Source organism: Eublepharis macularius, chromosome 12, assembly GCF_028583425.1.
Source record: "Eublepharis macularius isolate TG4126 chromosome 12, MPM_Emac_v1.0, whole genome shotgun sequence".
In the NCBI taxonomy this organism is placed as follows: Eukaryota; Metazoa; Chordata; class Lepidosauria; order Squamata; family Eublepharidae; genus Eublepharis; species Eublepharis macularius.
The window spans coordinates 80,999,822-81,018,771 of record NC_072801.1 but is presented as its reverse complement, the minus strand read 5'-3'; the positions used below and the strand labels follow the sequence as shown (position 1 = coordinate 81,018,771).

The 18,950-nt window shown below is 53.9% G+C and overlaps 1 protein-coding gene across 1 annotated transcript; it reads left to right on the top strand.

Annotated features, from left to right (window-relative positions):
• Window positions 1–4,890: 4,890 nt before the first annotated feature.
• TRAPPC14 (trafficking protein particle complex subunit 14) lies at window positions 4,891–18,377 on the top strand. Its single transcript, XM_054995560.1, has 11 exons — window positions 4,891–5,370; window positions 5,449–5,544; window positions 5,624–5,753; window positions 5,916–6,002; window positions 6,309–6,429; window positions 9,764–9,911; window positions 11,417–11,499; window positions 16,139–16,302; window positions 16,523–16,677; window positions 17,007–17,200; window positions 17,344–18,377. Exons 1-11 carry the CDS (start codon window positions 4,978–4,980, stop codon window positions 17,495–17,497), a joined length of 1,725 nt encoding a protein of 574 aa, XP_054851535.1. The 5' UTR covers window positions 4,891–4,977; the 3' UTR covers window positions 17,498–18,377.
• Window positions 18,378–18,950: the final 573 nt, after the last annotated feature.

Here is an 18,950-nt window from a genome sequence, read left to right as displayed (position 1 = left end):
GGTTCATGAAAGCTGGCAGGACTCATTGGCCCAGGACTGGGCTGCACGTGGGGCCAGGGCTGCAATGTGGCCTGTGCTTCTGTACCGGAGAGCCCCCCAGGACTCCACTGGCCCCATACTTCTGAGCAATCATGCAGAGGATCAGGACTGGAGCACAAATCTTGTCTCAGTGGCAAGCCGAGCCTTCTGTCTACCCCGGTAAAGAGAAAGTAGGGCTGACCCATCTTACAGGGATGCTGTGCGCAGTAGGTGCTCTGATGCGGCTGTAACTGAGCGTGAGCCTAGCTGAAGAGGCTCCCCGGGTGGGCAGAGCAGGAATGCCTTGGCAGCGAGCCCCCGAGCCAGGCCTCCCTCCTCCCGAGCCAGGCCGCCTCCTCCCGGGCCAGGCCTCCCTCCTCCTCCCGAGCCAGGCCGCCTCCTCCCAAGCCAGGCCTCCCTCCTCCCGGGCCAGGCCTCCCTCCTCCTCCCGAGCCAGGCCGCCTCCTCCCAAGCCAGGCCTCCCTCCTCCCGGGCCAGGCCTCCCTCCTCCTCCCGAGCCAGGCCTGCCGCCTTCCTGACTATTCTGTCCTAATGTTGCCCTGCCTGTATAAAAGTCCTCCCGAGGAATTCAGTTTTATGTAGGCCAGGAAGGGCTTTGCATGGGATGGTCAGTCTTGATAACCCATTACTGACCCACAAAAAAGCCAGAAAGCCCTCCAGTGGTTTGGGGTGTGTGTGTGTGCGTGTGTGTGTGCGTGTGCGCGCGCTGAGGCAACCCGTGGGATCTTCAAAAATGCACACATGTACAAAGACACTGTGGGTTAGATCCAGAGTACATTTTCCAACAGCAGGAGGGAACTTTCCTGCCTCCCATTACAGCCCACTGATCTCCAATCCATGCTGGGCAGGGTGGGGGGGTGGAATAGGGGCTCCTGAGGTATGGTCCCTGCAGCAGTAGCCGGGAATCAGCAGAGCTGCCAGTGTGGTCGGGATCCAGCCCTCCCACCCTGACCTTTCCCCAGATGGTATGAAGGCAAGACTGAGCAAGATTGCCCCCTCCAGGGATGTACTAAAACGAATGACAGGATTGCCCATTGAAAATAATGAGAGAGGCTTGAATGCCCATTGGAAATAATGGGAACCTGGAATGCCCATTGACTTGCATGGGCTCCATTGAAACACATTAGAGCAAAAAAAGAGGTGTAATGAAAACGTGGAATGGATTTTGAAGGAAAGTGTCTGGGCCCAGATAGCCTGTTCTGGGACTGGATTGACAGGCCGCTGAGTGCAATGACGGCCCCTGGGTGTGCCAGAAGGGCTCGGGGACTGGATTGACAGGCCCCTGACTGGAATGACGGCCCCTGGGTGTGACAGAAGGGCTCTGGCAATGGAATGACAGGCCCATGAGTGCAATGATAGCCTCTGCGTGTAGTGGAAGCTTTCTGGAACCAAAATGTCTCATTCTTGAAAGGACTGAGGGTCTCTAAATATTGCAGAATTGTTCTGGGACTGGAATGACATGCCCCTGAGTGGAATAATGGTCTCTTTCCTGTCATTCCAGTCTCACTGAGACTCAAGGCAGATTACACAGTATGAGGTTAATACAATCAGTGTCAAGTAAGTACATTTCAATACAATACCCAGGGCTCATTTTGAGGGAGAATGCACCAGAAGACTATTCCAGTAGTTTCCCCAAGTCAAGTGACCTCGCCCACCTGACTTTAAAAGGTTTGGGGCCATTTAGGCCTTGATTGGGGCCAAAATGGCCACAATCGGGGCCAAAACAGCCCTGATTGGTTCGGTGCCAGGTGGAAGAAGCATCCCCTGCCCGGCACCGACCCGGTCTGGGCCGTTTCAGTCCCGAAATGGGCTGAAACGCCCGAAATGGCCATTGTCAGCCATTTGGGGCACTTTCAGCCTGGATTGGGTCCATTCCGGCCTGGATCGGGGCCAAAATTGCCACGGTTGGGTTGGAGCCAGGTGGGGGAAGTCTCCCCCACCCGGCACCAACCCGGGTCCCGGCCATTACGATCCCAATCCAGGCCGGAATGGGTCAAAATGGCCATTTTCGGCCCATTTCTGCCCAGATCGGGGCCGAAACAGCCTGGATTGGGTCAGTGCCAGGCAAGGGAAGTCTCCCCCGGCCGGCACCAATCCGGTCCCAGTCGATTTGGCTCCAATCCGGGCCCAAACGGGCCCCAAATGGCAATTGTCGGCCATTTGGGGCCATTTGGCCTGGATTGGGGCCAGAACAGCCTAGATTGGGGCCAAAATGGCCTGGATCGGGTTGTTGCCAGGTGGAGGAAGTTTCTTACACCCGGCACGGACATGGTCCTGGCCGTTTCGGCCCCAGTCCTGGCCAAATCGGGCCCAAAATGACCATTTTTGGATGTTCTGGGCTCGTTTTGGCCCGAGATTGGGGCCAAGGGGGCCTGTACTGGGTCAGTGCTGGGCAGGGGAGGGTTCCCCCGCAGATATTGAAGTCTGAGGAAGTTGAAAATATACGAAATGGGTTTTGGAAACTTGCTCGCTAAAAGCCGTAGCTGAAGCTACCTCTCAGCAGCAGCATTTCACGCTGCACTTTGGATGGGGGTGGAAGTAACCCCTATATTGCAGCCATTGTGCTACATTGTGGAGGTAGAAGACAATGTTTGACAACTTTGATGGTTACGCAATATATCTCTATTCCTTATAGGACCAAGGATTACTAAATTCTACAAGTTGGAGTCAGTCATACGTTTGTGCGCTTTACCTATGAAATTTATTGTCTGTTATTTATTGTTATTTATCGGTCATCATTGTATGCACATTTAGAGCACTTCTGCACTTTAAAAGAAAAAACAGATATTTTCTATAAGTGAAGTGTGGAACCTTGTAGTTCCTTTACGCCGGTATTTGTTTTGTTTAGCAGTGGGTTGGTGCCTGGTGGGGGACCCCTCCCCTCCCGGCACCAACCCAATGTGGGCCATTTTGGGCCTGATCCAGGCCAAAACATGCCCCAAATGCCCATTTTGGCCCGGTTTTGGTCTGGATTGTGGGCAAAACGGCCCTGATCCGGCCACAGCCAGGTGGAGGAACACTTCCCCATCTGGCAGCAGCCGAATCCTGTCCATTTTTTCCTGATCAAGGGGTGTGGCATATGTTAATGAGTTATGCTAATGAGTTCCTGCAGTTCTTTTTCTACAAATGGTTCCGTGTCAATACCATAAGGCTAACATATACATGTTTAAAGACATAGCATTAGTAAGGATCCAAGACATAGTCTGGCACACCGGGGGATGTGATTCCAGGTAGGGGCCTGTCATTCCAGACCCAGACCCCTCCGTCACACCCAGGGGCCGTTATTCCAATCAGAGGCCTGTCATTCCAGTCCCAGACCCCTCCGTCACACCCAGGGGCCGTCATTCCAGTCAGGGGCCTGTCATTCCAGTCCCCGAGCCCTTCTGGCACACCCAGGGGCCGTCATTGCACTCAGGGGCCTGTCATTCCAGTCCCCGAGCCCTTCTGGCACACCCAGGGGCCGTCATTCCAGTCAGGGGCCTGTCATTCCAGTCCCAAGCCCTTCTGGCACACCCAGGGGCCGTCATTCCAGTCAGGGGCCTGTCAATCCAGTCCCCGAGCCCTTCTGGCACACCCAGGGGCCGTCATTGCACTCAGGGGCCTGTCATTCCAGTCCCCGAGCCCTTCTGGCACACCCAGGGGCCGTCATTCCAGTCAGGGGCCTGTCATTCCAGTCCCCGAGCCCTTCTGGCACACCCAGGGGCCGTCATTCCAGTCAGGGGCCTGTCATTCCAGTCCCCGAGCCCTTCTGGCACACCCAGGGGCCGTCATTGCACTCAGGGGCCTGTCATTCCAGTCCCCGAGCCCTTCTGGCACACCCAGGGGCCGTCATTCCAGTCAGGGGCCTGTCATTCCAGTCCCCGAGCCCTTCTGTCACCCCCAGAGGCCGTCATTCCAGTCAGGGGCCTGTCAATCCAGTCCCAGAACAGGCTATCTGGGCCCAGACACTTTCCTTCAAAATCCATTCCACGTTTTCGTTGCACCTCTTTTTTTGCTCTAATGTGTTTTAATGGAGCCCATGCAAGTCAATGGGCATTCCAGGTTCCCATTATTTCCAATGGGCATTCAAGCCTCTCTCATTATTTTCAATGGGCAATCCTGTCATTCGTTTTAGTACATCCCTTGCCTTGGAAGCAGGTCAAAACCTGTGAAGTGAAGAAGTCAGTGATAGGGGGGAGGGGGGCTTTGGAGGCTCCCTCGTGGAAGGAAGGGCCGGGGGAGGGCCAGGGACCTCTTGCCTGCGATGCAAGGCAGGTACCACCGGGCCAAGCTCCCAGGGCCCGTCGCTGCCGGCCACGGAGAGCCAGCCAGTGATGCGGGGGGGCGGGGCGGGGGGACTGCAGACTCCAGAAGATTTCGAAACGGGGAGGGGCGCATTTGAAGCCCCGGCTAAAAGTGGTCTCTCCAAAGGAGGGGTTCGGGAGACGAGCACAAAAGAACAGACCAGAAGGGCCGCCCCGCTCAGTCCTCTGGCTACAGAGCTCGGCTCTGCAGCGAGGGGCCGTCGAGCCCCCTTTCGCAGCCGGCCCGCTCTTCCCCGACTGGCCAGAGGCGCGGGCGTGGCTCTTGCTGCTCTGCCGGCCCAGGCCCGCCTGCTCCCGTATGAGCCTCCCGCCACCTTCCCGGCCCTCCCGGCGGCCTCCCCGTCCACCTTCCCGGCCCGGGCGGCAGGAGCTCGCCGTTCTGGTTCGCTCCGCCGGGGAGGCCAGCGGGCGGCGAGGGCGAGGAGGGCCGCTGCTGCGCGCACGCGTCCCTCGCCCGGCTCAGTCTCGCTCCGCTCCGCCCTGCGCGCCCAAGCCCGGCCCTCCGCACGGCGGCTGCCCGGCTCCTCCCCTCGCCTCCCGGCCGCCCCATGCCGGGTCCCTGCGCCTGCCCCCGGCAGCGCCGCCGCCGCCGCCCGCCCGCGCCCGCCCGCCGCGCTCCGCTGAGGCCTCCGCGATGGAGTCGCAGTGCGATTATTTCATGTACTTCCCGGCCGTGCCCTTCCCAGCGCGCGAGGTGCTGCTGGGGGAGCCGGGCCGGTACCGCGCCCTGCCGCGGAGGAACCACCTCTACCTGGGCGAGACAGTCCGCTTCCTGCTGGTGCTGCGCTGCCGGCCCGGCGGGGCGGGCAGCGGCCGGGCGCCCTGGGGGGAGCTGGCGGGATCGCTGGCGGCCCTGGCCAGCGTCAGCCCCGGCGGGGGCGCGGCGGGCGACGGCGATGCGCCGGCGGCGGGCCCGGGAGAGGCGGCGGGCGACGGGGAGGCGGCGGGCGGCCGCGGGGGGCCCTTCCGGAGCTGCCCGGCCCTCCTGACGCACGGACTGGCGCCGCCGGGGAGGCCGGCTGCAGGCGTAAGGCCGCGGTGTGGGAGGGCGCGGGGCGGCGGGGGTGGCCGGAGCAGCCTCTGACGCCTTCCCTCCCTCCCGCAGGGGCCCCCGGAGGAACCCATCGTCTCCACCGACGAGGTGATCTTCCCCTTGACCGTCTCTTTGGACAAGCTGCCCCCCAGCACCGCCAAGGCCAAAGTAAGTCGGGCAGGGCCGGCTTGTCCCCCCGCCCCTCGGCTGGGGGGCCGCGGCTGAGCTGCTGGCGCCTCTTTCGCAGATCGTGGTCACCGTTTGGAAGAGGGATCAAGAGAAAGCCGAAGTGCGGGAGCGCGGCTACCTCCGCATTTTGCAGGATCGGGCCCCTTCCCAGACCTTCCGGGAGGAGCAGGGGAACTTCAAGGCGCAAGGTGAGCCCGGCCCGGCCCGGCCCGCGGGGGCTCGCCGGCCTGCAGTGCTCCGGGGTCGTAGGCTGCCTGGAGCAGGGAATGGCTTCAGGGCAGGAGCCCCGGCCTTGGGGGCCGCAAGCCTTCGCAGCCCTGCTTGATGGTCCCCGTGCTCTGGCCCCACAGTGAGCACCCTGCTGACGGTGCTGCCGCCTCCCGAGCTGAAATGCCAGCAGTGCAACGTCTCCGGGAAACACCTGACGGTGCTGAAAGGTGCGTGCGCGTCCCTCGGCCGGTTGTTGGAAGGGGGCAGGCAGTGGGGGGTGCAGGGAGGAGCCGGCCTTAGGGGGAGGCGTCCGAGAAGAGGGGAGGGGGATGTAGAGGCTCACCCTTCCCCCTGCTTGGACTCCTGGCCACAAGCCCTCCCCCTCCCCCTGAGCAGCCAGCTGGCATGGAGGGAAAGGGTGGGGGCCAGGAGGAGCCCCAAGCCGCAGAGAATGGCATCCTGGGCCTGGAAGGGCTGCAGGAGGACTGGAGCAAGGAGCCGTGCCGCCCCTGGTCTTCTCTTTGCCCTTACAGTCTTGAATACAGCGTCCCAGGAAGAGCTCTCTGTGTGGGATGTGCGGATCCTCCCCAACTTTAATGCCAGTTACCTTCCCATGATGCCCGACGGGTCTGTCTTGTTAGTCGATGATGTCTGGTAAGAGCAAAGACGCTTGGGTGAATGGGAGCCAGGGTGGGGGCGGCATTCGAAGTCTCCCGGCCTGCCAGTTTGGTCTATTGGTTTGAATTGCTTCCAAAAGCTCCTGTTTGTATTGAATGGCAACCTGCTTCAAAAACGTGCTCAGGCTAAGGCTGTAGGGAATCTCTGGGGAAGAGAAGGGTGAATGATCGAAGGGGATGCAATTCGCCTAGCCTCCTCCTCCCTATTTGCACCAAGCACTTCGCATCCATTTTCATGTTGTCCTCCTGATCTTCAGAAAGTGGAAGAAAGAGGCTCTGGGAAACTACAAATGGGTCAGTCATCACTGTGATACGAGAGGATTTATAGGAGAGCAGATAATAAAGGGGTCAGTTGTTTAAAACTTCACTGATATCTTGCCTTTCTCCCCAAAGGGGACCCAAAGCAGGTTCCATCTTTCTCCTCCATCTTTTCCTCACAATATAACCTGGTGAGGCTGTGAGGCTGTCCCAAAAGTCACCCAGTAAGCTTCCATGGCAGAGCAGGGAATCAAATCCTGGTCTCCCAAACCCTAGCCCGTCACTCTAGCCACTACACAACACTGCCTCTCTCTGGATCTTGGAAAAAATGCAGTGATTGGTAGAAGCCAGCATGGATTTCTCACATTTAAATCCTGCCAGATCAGTTATTAGCACAGTGGATTGCAAACATGGTTACAGCAAAGCATTGACTGAAGTCCCCTGCCATATTTTGGTTAGCAGAACAGTTTAAACATGGGCAGATTATACAGGCCCATCAGGTGGATTCACAGCTGACTGGGAAACCTGAGTCAAAGAGCCTTCTTGCTGGCACTGCACCCAGCTGGAGGGAGGTCTCGAATGCGGCTCCCCAGGGCTCCTTCCTGGGCCGGCTGCTCTTTACGATGCTCACCACTGACTTGGGTGAAGGGAACTCTCATCCAAAGTGCAGATGACACAGAAGGGTTACGTCAGTGCTTAGTTCTCGCGGCCCCTTCTTACACGCCCAGGGTAATGCCAATTTCCCCCGGGCCAGTTTGGCTAGGGATCCTGACGGTGTTTTGCCATCTTCTGGGCATGGAGCAGGGGTCACTGGGGGTGTGAGGAGGGGAGGCAGTTGTGAATTTCCTGCAAGAGGTTGGACTAGATGACCCTGGAAATTCCTTCCAACCCTATGATTCTATGATTCCATGGAGTGAAGGGGCGGGGGAATAGCAAAGATCGTCTTTGAGGCAGAAGTAAATTTCAAATTGACCTGGGCAGGCTGGAAAGATGGGCTGAAACTAACAAAACGCAGTGCAAGGGATACAAGAGCAAACTTCTTCATTTAGGCAAAAGGAATCTAATGCCTGGGTACAGGCTGGGGACTGCCGGGCCAGGCAGTAGCACGTGTGTTTACTTCATTTATACCCCCGTTTCCTCCCCTGTGGGCATGCAAAGTAGCTTACAACATTCTCCTCTCAAATCATTTTGTCCTCACAACCCTGTGAGGTGGGTCAGGCTGGCACTTGAACCTAGATCTCCCAGATCCTAGCCCAACTCTGTTGCATCACGCTGTCTCTGAGCATGTTGTGTATGAAATAATAAAAACAGTGCAAATGTAAATACACATTGAAGAGACTTAAACACACGATTTCATTAGAACAAATGTTCACTAGCGAGATGGGCCAGTTCAGACACCAGAACAGCCAAAAGCTAAAGAAACTTTCTCCACCCCCCCCACCCCCAACCTGATGTTTGGATTAATGAACTACAGTCAACCGCTGGCTGGTTTAATTGTGGGCCTTCACTGCGGATGGACTCTGTCTCAGAAGACCTTTTTGGGGATTGTAGTAGGATATTGTTTATAGGTATAGGTATATTCTACTTAACTACATTTTCTCTTATGTATTCTTCATATATATATATCCTATGTATGGACTCGTGTGTTATTTTTTGTATATTTTTTTTAATTAAGAAAAAAGGTAAGAGCATCAAATGCAATAAAGTCTTAATTATTTAGCAGTGTAGTTATAACAATAACTATCATGATGAAAAAGTATTCAATAAGTTAGACTATTTTCAACAACACCCACAAAAATACAAAACCATCATTCATAAAGAGGGTGTGAAAAAGAGATTTTATTTTTAATTCGTGGGATCTGCTGGTGCAGAACGAGGCTCTCGGGTGGCCTTAAAAAGGGACGAGGCAGACGAATAGAGGCGAGAGCTTCTGAGACTATTAGCCGTGGAAACACCTGAGCGGCTGGGCAGGCAAAGAAGGGGGAGGGCGATAGCCTCCACAGCCACTTTGCGGGCTTGCTGGAACTGATAGGTGAGCCCTTGATGCTACCAGAATTCCGGCTGCATGAGCCTCCTGATTTCACAGATCTTTATGTTCATGTGACTAGAGGTGGAGTTGAAAAGGTTTTTAAAAACTTTGACATACTTCATATATATGTCAACAAATTGAGTGAGGGTCCACACGTGATCTTCCCTCCACTTCCATGTGTGCCTTTCTGAATCCGCGTCGCTTCCAGCATTTCACTGTACCTTGCCCAATCCACCACCTCTTTCCCATCCCATCAAACTCACATGGGACGGGGACAGACCAGGCCATGGATCAGAGGGCGTGCAGAGGGTTCTCTGGGCTGCCGGCCCTGCAGAGGTGGCTTTGACCCTGTGCGGGGCTGGTCAGCCACCAAGCTAAACCCAATACTTTCTGGTTCTGGGGACAAGAATCACAAGCTGAATGTGAGTCAGCAGTGTGAGAAGAACATCAGAAAAGTCCTGCTGTATCCACTACTCTTATCCTATGACAGACGCAGCTGCAAGAAAGGCAGAAGCAGTTTTGGGCTGCATTAGTAGAAGGCTTGGATTCAGGGAACAGGAAGTAACCGTTCTGTTCTTCGCTTGTCAGTTCTGGGCAGTGCATATAAGTGCACAAATTGGAGTGGGTTCAGAGGAGGGCGGTGAAGCAGGTCAGGGGTCTGGAAAGCATGTCCTACAAGGAAAGGTTAAAGAAACATCATGTTTGGCTTGGCAAAATGAAGAGTGAGTGGAGACCTGGTTGCACTCCCCAGCTCCCTGGAGGGATGCCTGGTGGAAGAGGGCCAAGGCTCATCCTCTGCTGCACAAGCAGGTGGAGGGAGCTTGGGAAGGGCAGAGTATTTCCCCTGGCTGCTTGTTCTGAGCCGATGGAGCTGATCGGCCTTGGTGGAACTGCCCTTCATGTGGCCGCCTTGGGTGGGTTGTGAATAGGAGAAAACGCAGTGACGCTGTTGAGAAGTGTGCGCGCACGCAATGTCAGGGAGTCTTACCTCTTGCCTGCCTTTCTCCCCCCCCCCCGCCCCCAGCCATCAGTCAGGCGAAGTTTCCATGGCCTCTTTCTGCCGTGTGGCCTCAGCTGCCTCGGCCTGTCCCTGCTCACTCCGAGCTCTCGAGGAGCAGAATTTCCTCTTCCAGTTGCAGGCACCAGAGCAGCCCCCCCACAGCACCAAGGAGGTGAGTGTGCAGGGGGGTGTTGGGGGGGGGTCAGGATCCGTCTCGCTCAGTCTTATTTTATTATTTATGTTATTTATAGTCGGTCTTTCTCACTGGGACTCAAGGAAGATGACATAGAGTAAGTCAATACAGCCAACAGGATAGCCCGTCCAAGAAACAACGCAAAAAGATTTGAACTTCAGAAATCTGGAACCAACTGAAATCTGAAACAGAGTGGAAGTATTAACACAATGTGTTGAACAAGGCACAAATTACATAGTGGGATCCTGATCACAGCAACAGACAGGACGTACTGTGTGCAGCAGTATAAGGCCACAGTCTCTAACCGTTACCAAAGCGTTTTGTTACGGTACAGCCCTATTAACTCTGTAAAAAGTCATCCTAAATAGTTCAGTTTTATGTATTTTGCAGAATGCCAGGAGAGGGGCAGCTGGCCTGACCTCCTCAGGCAGACCATTCCACCAGGCGGGGGCCCCAGTGGAGAAAGTGAGGGGGTGGGCGGCTGGTGATTTTGCCCACTTGCAGGTTGGCACCTGGAGAAGGCACTGCTTAGATGAACAGGTGCCACGGGGGACCACCGGGAGTGAAATGGTCCTGCAGACATGAGAGACCAAGTCCATGAAGGGCTTTGGATGCCATTGTCATTTAGGTCATTGTCATTTATAGTCCACCTTTCTCACTGAGACTCAAGGCGGATTACTTGGTGTGAGATTAGCAAAGTCAGTTTCAAGGACATTTCCATACAGTGTCAAGGACATTTCCATAAACACTGTCATAGGATTTTACAAAGATATAGCTTTAACAAGGATCCAATACAGAGTTGAAGAATTGATGAAACGGAACCTTATCAGTTCTAGGACTGACATGAGATAACATGAAGCACTGGTAGAACTTAGGACTACATATTCAAAGCAACAGATAATATGCCAGGCAACACAGTGGTGAAGTCTGTGCTCCCTAACTCAATAGCGAAGCATCTGACTTGAGGGCAGCCGGAGGACTGAGAGAACGGGAGTCCGATGCCTTCTCCAGCTAGCATCTGATAATAGCTGAGCTGCGGCATTCTGCACCAACCTGAGCCTCTAAGCTGAGCCTCAGGGGAGACCTAGGAAGAGGGCACGATCGTAGTCTGGTCTCAGTGGATCCAGATTGCCAGATGAGTCGTGCCAGTGGGGGCATCTCCAGGTTAGACTGAGTTGGAAGGAAGCATCTTTCACAGCTGTCTTAACTTGCTTCGCCAGCAGTAATGCTGGATCCCGTAAAAGCGACAGTCCCTTAGCCAAGTCTGCACAATTCGGCTAAAGCCCCTGAAAAGTGGGAAGTAAAATGTCCTTCAAGACCTCAGTCTTCCCAGCCTGCTGGTGCAGAAGCAGAAAGAGGGGCAAGCACGGCACCCCTTGAGAGTCGTGTGTGTGTTTGTGTGTACACGTATTTGGGGGGGGGGGGAATAAGTGGAGCAATGGAACTGTACCGGTCTGTCCATCATTCTTGCCTCCCCTTTGCAGGGCCTAGAGGTTCCTCTCATTGCCGTGGTTCAGTGGTCAACCCCCAAACTGCCGTTCACTGCCCGGATCCACACTCACTACAGGTGAGAGCTGATTTGGCCTTCCGCAGGCCCCGTTTGCCCCGTCTCACCCCCCTCTGACTCTGCCATTGCTTCTCATGCCAGAGGAGGATAGTGGTTGAGTGCTGCAAGCCACTCATCTCCTGGAGTCATAAAATGGCGACATGCAAATGGTGCGGGGATTCTTCCAGCTCAGCGGAGGTGGGGAGCCCCTGCCTGCATTTCTGCCTGATTAGTATACTGCTGGGGAGTCTGCCTTCGCTTTGCAAGTTCCACTGTGATGGGCAGAAATGCTGCTGCAGAGGTGCACCGGATGCCAGTGGGGCTGGAAGACTCTTGGGGCCGGCTCCCCCTGCTTCCTCAAAAGCCAATGTGGGAGCTTAGGGGGTGGTGTTTCTCCAGCCCTGTTGAGATGGCCGCAAGCGGGGGGACGGGGACGGGGACTTGCCTGTTGTCTCTTTGATCAGTGCTCCATTCTTTCCTTTTAAAAATCCTTCGTCACTATGGTGATTTCAATGACGAAGTGAAAACAGTGGTGACCCACCTGGGTAGGAAAGGTCAAACAAAGGTACAAGGCTACAAGTGTCTATATAGCAATGCCCAAAGTATGGGCAACAAGAAAGAAGAGCTTGAGCTTCTATTGCAAACAGAGGGCTACAATATAGTAGGAATTACTGAGACTTGGTGGGATGATTCCCATGAGTGGAATGTGCTAGTGGATGGGTATGAGTTGTTCAAGAAAAACCGGAAGGGTAGAAGAGGAGGTGGAGTGGCGTTGTATGTGAGGAGAGGGCTTGATTGTCAAGAAGTTATGGAGAATGGGGCGGACAGTCCAGTGGAAAGTATATGGGTGGAAATAAGGGGAGGAAGGACAAAGGGTATTATTGTTGGAGTCTGCTACAGACCACCTGACCAGCGAGAAGAAACGGATGCTGCCCTCTTTGAACAGATTGGCAGAGTATCCAGACATCAGAACCTTGTAATTATGGGTGACTTCAACTTCCCAGATGTGTGCTGGGAGACAGGCTCAGCAAAGCGTCATGAAACACGCAAGTTCCTGACCTGCCTGGCCGATAACTTCCTTTTTCAAAAGGTGGAGGAAGCTACAAGGGGCTCAGCCATACAAGGCTTGATATTAACCAACAGGGAAGAATTGGTAGAGGAGATGAAGGTGGTGGGGACCTTAGGGGGAAGTGACCATGTCCTCCTTGAATTCCAGTTGCTGTGTGGGGCCAAGGAAGTTCATAGCCAGACTCGTAGGTTAGATTTTTCGTAGGGCCAACTTCGATGAACTCAAGAGGCTTGATGAGAGTCATTCCATGGGGGAGTGTGCTGGAAGGGAAAGGAGCGAGTGAAGGTTGGGCCCTTCTCAACACGAGCTTTTGCAAGCTCAAGCCCTCACTATCCCAGCAAGACGGAAACACGGTAAGGGCTCCAAGAAACCGATGTGGATGTACAGAGACCTCCACAATAAGCTAAGGGAGAAAAAGGAAATGTTCAGGAAATGAAGAGAAGGACAGGCCTCTAAAGAGGAGTATATGAGGGTTACTAGGCACTGCAGATCAGCCATCAGAGAGGCCAAAGCTCAGTACGAGCTGGGTGTGGCCAGGAGGGCTCGCTACAATAAGAAAAACTTCTACAGATATGTGAGAAGCAAACACAAGGTAAAAGAGGCAATTGGACCGCTGTTGGGAGTAGACGGAGAAACTCTGATGCAGGACAGAGAAAAAGCAGACAGGCTTAATGACTTTTTTGCCTCTGTTTTCTCCCTGAAGAACTCAGGCACATCTAGAGATAGTAGAAAATGTGGCAGGACACCTGAGTGGCTAATTGACATTGACAGAGAGGTTGTGGAGAGGCATCTGGCTGCACTGGATGAATACAAATCCCCTGGGCCGGATGGGGTGCACCCAAGAGTGCTGAAAGAACTTTCCAGAGAACTTGCAGAACCCCTGTCCATCATCTTCAAGGCCTCCTGGAGGACTGGGGATGTGCCACAAGATCGGAGAAGAGCAAATGTTATCCCAATCTTTAAGAAAGGGAAGAAGGATGACCCAGGAAACTACAGGCCGGTCAGTCTGACTTCTGTTGCTGGGAAGGTATTAGAACAGATTTTAAAGGGATCAGTCTGTAAGCATCTGCAGGACCGCTCAGTGATCCGGGGAAGTCAGCATGGTTTTGTTCCTAACAGATCCTGCCAGACCAACCTGGTTTCCTTCTTTGATCGAGTGACCAGCTTACTGGATCAGGGGAACTCTGTTGACGTGATTTATCTGGATTTCAGTAAAGCTTTTGATAAGGTCCCCCATGACATTCTAATGGGCAAACTGGAAGACTGGACTGGACTATAGGACAGTTCGGTGGATAGGGAACTGGTTGGAGGACCGCACTCAAAGAGTGGTGGTCGACGGCGTTTCATCAGATTGGAGGGAGGTGTCCAGTGGGGTGCCGCAGGGCTCGGTTTTGGGCCCGGTACTTTTCAATATTTTTATCAATGTTCTGCATGAAGGAGTGGAATTGCTGCTCATTAAATTTGCTGATGATACCAAATTGGGAGGGGTAGCAAACACCCCAGAAGATAGAATTAAAATTCAACAAGACCTGAATACTCTGGAGAAGTGGGCAGCTGTGAATAGGATGCAATTCAACAAAGACAAGTGCACAGTATTACATCTGGGCCACAAAATGGGAAACTCAAATACTGGATGGGGGATACACTTCTGGGCAGTAGTATATGCGAAAGGGATCTTGGGGTAAGAGTGGACTGTAGACTAAATATGAGCAGTCAGTGTGATGCGGTGGCAAAAAAGGCTAATTCAATCTTGGGTTGTATCAAAGGGGCCATAGCGTCGAAATCGCAGGAGGTCATAGCCCCTCTCTATACTGCCTTGGTCAGGCCACACCTGGAGTATTGTGTGCAGTTCCAGAGGCCTCACTTCAAAAAGGATGTGGACAAAATCGAGAGGGTGTGGAGGAGAGCGACAAGAATGATCAGGGGTCTGGAGACTGAGCCCTACGAGGAAAGCCTGAGGGCCTTGGGAATGTTTAGTTTGGAGGAGGTTGAGGGGGGACATGATTGCTCTCTTGAAATATTTGAAAGGCTGTCATTTGGAGGAGGGCAGGGAGCTGTTCCAGTTGGCAGCAGAGGGTAGGACCCGAAGCAACGGGCTTAAATACATGCACAAAGGTACCGGCTGGATATTAGGAATAACTTTTTCACGGTCAGAGTAGTTCAAAGGTGGAATCAGCCGCCTAGGGAAGTGGTGAGCTCCCCTTCACTGGCAGTTTTGAAGAAGAGGCTGGATATTTGTCAGAGATGCTTTAGGCTGATCCTGCACTGGGCAGGGGGTTGGACTAGATGGCCTGGGTGGCCCCTTCCAACTCTATGATTCTATAAAGCCGTTGCTAGGCCTGCTGGTGTACTTTGCTGCTGCTGAGACTCGGGCACCATTTTCCATGAGTTTTGGGCTGGCCTTGTGCTCAGTTAATGAGGCCTTGGAAATTCTTGGTGTGTCAGTTGCCTAAAGTACATTTGATTAGTTTCATAGTTTGAGTCTTAAAAGGGTTTTAAATTTGTGCTGTTCACCAGGACTCTCTCTTCAGTACTCTGTATGTGTGTTATGTGCTGTCGTTTCCGACCTGTGGCAACCCTATGAAAATGTCCCATCATTAACAGCCTTGCTCAGATCCTGCAAACTGGAGGATGTGGCTTCTTTGATTGAGTCAAGCCACCTCGTTTTAGGTCTTCCTCATTTCCTGCTGCCTTCCACTTTTCCTAGCATTATTGACTTTTCCCGAGAATCTTTAGTACTACTGAATTACTAAACAATCTAAATGGGAAGACGAAGAAATGGATTAGTGGCTGCCTGAGGGCTAATGCAGATCTTTGTGTGCTAGAGATGCGGAGAGATGGTGGATCTTGGCCACTGTTCAGTGTGACTGAGATGGCAAGTGACTGCTGGTACACAGCAGTAGGCTTAACACACACACGGATATCATGATGGAGGCCATTTCTCTAATGAAAAATTCAGGGCAAAAGGAATACTCGTTTGGACATTGCACCCACCTTCCTCTCTCTTGCTGGCAAAGTCTAAACCCCTTGTATTGTCGAAGGCTTTCATGGCCAGAGAACGATGGTTGTTGTGGGTTTTCCGGGCTGTACTGCCGTGGTCTTGGCATTGTAGTTCCTGACGTTTCGCCAGCAGCTGTGGCTGGCATCTTGGTGCTACACCTCTGAAGATGCCAGCCACAGCTGCTGGCGAACGTCAGGAACTACAATGCCAAGACCACGGTAATACAGCCCGGAAAACCCACAACCATCTAAACCCCTTGATGGCATTTCTGGTGCTGCAAGAGAATGGCCACAAAGCCCGACTGGCCCCACTGCATTCTCACCACACAGAGCCGTGTTCTTCCAAGTCAGACCCACCGCCCCATCTCCCCAGGGCATTCTTTCCCCCATAACTGCCTGCAGCAGTCCAGGACCTCAGATAGGCAGGCAGTCACCTGTGACATGATCCTTTTTTTAACACGAGGCTACCAGGAATGGCACTTGTGACCTTTCGTGTGTGCCAAGCCGGTCCTCTCCTGCTGAGCCTGGCCCCAGCCTGATCCCACCTGGGCACCTCCTCCTTCCAAGGATTTGCACGTCTGTCTCCCATAGGCTGCCAAGCATCCGCCTGGCCCGTCCTCGATTTGTCATGACGGCAGAGTGTGAGTCACCGGTGGTCTTGCACCAGCGCTTCACAGTAGCCTACACCCTTATCAACAACTTGCAGGACTTCCTGGCTGTACGCTTGGTGTGGACACCGGAAAGTGCAACCACAGGTGAGTGGCCAAAAGAGGGCCCGGATTGGAGGCAGGACCATGTTTGCTGCCCTTAGCAGAGGGCGAGGTGGGTGGAGACATGCCACTCTCCCACTTGGCTTGAGGGATCTGGTTGGCCCCACCCAGAAATAGACAGCTGGCAATTTTGTCAGACCCCAAGCGAGTGGCAGGTCAGTGCCCTCCCCGCTGATTGCAGTAGCCTCGTCATTTGTACCCTCAGGCAAGACACTTTCTTGTGAAGAGCAGCGTGCCATCCACGACACCCAAGACTCCATTGTCTGCCACACACCCCTCAACAACCTGGGATACTCTCGCAAGGGCAGCGCCCGCACTTTCTGTGTCACATTCCAGGCCCTGCAGGCAGGCCTGTATGAGGTAAAATAACGTATATGTCCTATCCCAGGCTTTGAACTTGGGGGGCTTCGGTGTTTGAGGGCCAAGGCAGGGGGGAATCGGCTTCAGGTGCAGACATACATACGTGGCCAGCAGCAGGCCTGCAAGTTGACACCCTCAGTTCTGGGAAGAGGGCTGGCGAGGCTTCATTTTGGGCCTACTTGGATTCAAGCACTCCGATCATTAATTCATCTTAAGTAGACTTAAGATAGCCAGATTGCCTAGGCACCGACCACCCCAGGATGAGGGAGGGATGCAGGCCTCATAAAAGGCAACACGCCGATCACCTGTCCTCTCTTGCTCTCCCCAAGCTGTCCCAGCACATGAAGCTGAAGCTGCAGTTCACAGCGAGCATCTCTAACCCACCCCCAGAGGCCCGGCCTGTTTCCCGCAAAAGCAGCCCCAGCAGCCCTGCAGTCCGTGAGCTGGTGGAGCGGCACCAGGCCAGCCTGGGCCGTTCACAAAGCTTCTCCCACCAGCAGCCAGCACGAGGGCACCTCATGAGGTGGGTGAGAGAGGAGGGAAGGGCCAAGGTGTTTCTTCCCTTTGCAGTGGCGCTCTGGGATTGTGTGCGCAAGTGAGGTGGCTGGGAAGGGCCTGTATCCTTCCTCCCCTTGAGAAAACTCTCTTTTTCTCTCTCACAAACAGGTCAGGCAGCGTCATGGAGCGCCGAGCCATCACTCCACCTGTGGGATCTCCCGTTGGCCGGCCCCTTTACTTACCCCCTGACAAGACAGCTCTTTCCCTTGACAAAATTGCCAAACGTGAGTGCAAAGTGCTAGTGGTGGCACCTGTCACGTGAACAGGGGGCAGGAATTCCCCCCCACACTCCCCTCCCCACAGACACACCGCAGCCTGCCTTCCTGGGGCATTGCCAGTCCCTTGCAGCTCCGGCTACTCATAGTCATGTAGCTCAGTAACCCCCACTAGTTTGTGTTGGTGAGGGCTGCAGTCTTGCAAAGGATCCTACACTTGCCCGTGAAACACTACTGAGGTCTGCAATGATGCACTCCTGTCCCTACTTTCGAGGGCACAGAGGCGCGCCCCCCCCATTAAGCAGTTCCCCCAGCTGTGTCACCTTCTGCCTTGCGTGCAGGTTGGTGCTTCTGTTTATTCCTGTGTTTTCCCTGTTTGTTTTGGGTTTAGTCTGGGAGCTGGGGGGTGAAAGAAACCCATGTCCTTTGCTCTCCTTCTTAATGGGGGGAGGGCACCCTGCTTTTCTTCATTCTCCAGGGTCATACAAGTGAGGCCATATTCCAGAGCAGAGCAGCAGCCCCCACCCATGGCAGCTGCTTCAAGAAGCAAGTGCGTGGTTTTATATACTGGATTATTTTGCCACCCTTTGCGGGTCAAGGGCATTTTAGAAGCTGGACTCCCCCACAGTGAATTGTGCCACTTTTTACTACTGGAAAAGGGACAGGTTTTCTCTCAGGCAGGGACGGTTCGAGCATCTGGCTGTTTCTGATTGCAGACTGTGGTCTCTTCCCCCTCCCCTGCCCCCCCTCGATGCAGGGAGGGAGGGGCTGACTGACTTGCACGCCAGCTGCTCTTGCCCTTCTCAGGCCAAAGTGCTCCCCCACCCCATTGCACTTTATTTAATTTTTATTATTTATATATTTTTATTTGCCTCAAAAGTGGCTCCAAATCTGTGTGTGAATAAACTGCACTGGCTGTCACCCGGACTGCTGAGTGTGTGGAGGTATCTGGGGTAGTGGAGATCAAAACGCACACACACCATTTCTCTTGCAAGACACTGTTCAACATACATCTCTGAGGAGGGGGGGTCAGCAGTCATCCAGCAAGCCTGACAAACCTCTCTAAAGGGCACCATGTTAATCCTGAAAGCAACAGCTGATATTCTACTTGAGGAATCCTACATAGATGTTTGGAGTTGGTCCAGAAGTGGATTTCTTTATAGGCAAACTCCAGCAGAGAAGAGTCTCAGCACATGTGCTCCTCTGACTGGAGATGGGCCATGCTCTTCTTTTCTGCTTGTCACATGTAAAGTTTGGGGTCAGCACAACTTGTCTGCACAGGAATGCATGCTGTAAATGTACCTTTAACGACCTGGCCACCATTACGGAGAGCATATTAATCTAGGGGTTTGACCTTCTCGGCCCCGCCTGACAGTGCTTGTGCCTTCAATGCTGGGGCACTTTTTTTTATCTGAACGCTGACAATGGTCACTGTAGCACACTGTAGCACAGGCAGTGGAGGGCCAAACTAATTTGCAAGAGAGAACAGGTGGTTCTAGA

Excerpts from the sequence above, each read along its gene's own strand:
- TRAPPC14 (XM_054995560.1), top strand. The coding sequence starts at position 4,978 with ATGGAGTCGCAGTGCGATTATTTCATGTACTTCCCGGCCGTGCCCTTC. Across the intron at positions 6,430-9,763 it reads TTGTTAGTCGATGATGTCTG|CCATCAGTCAGGCGAAGTTT; the intron begins GTAAGAGCAAAG and ends CCCCGCCCCCAG. Across the intron at positions 16,678-17,006 it reads TGCAGGCAGGCCTGTATGAG|CTGTCCCAGCACATGAAGCT; the intron begins GTAAAATAACGT and ends GCTCTCCCCAAG.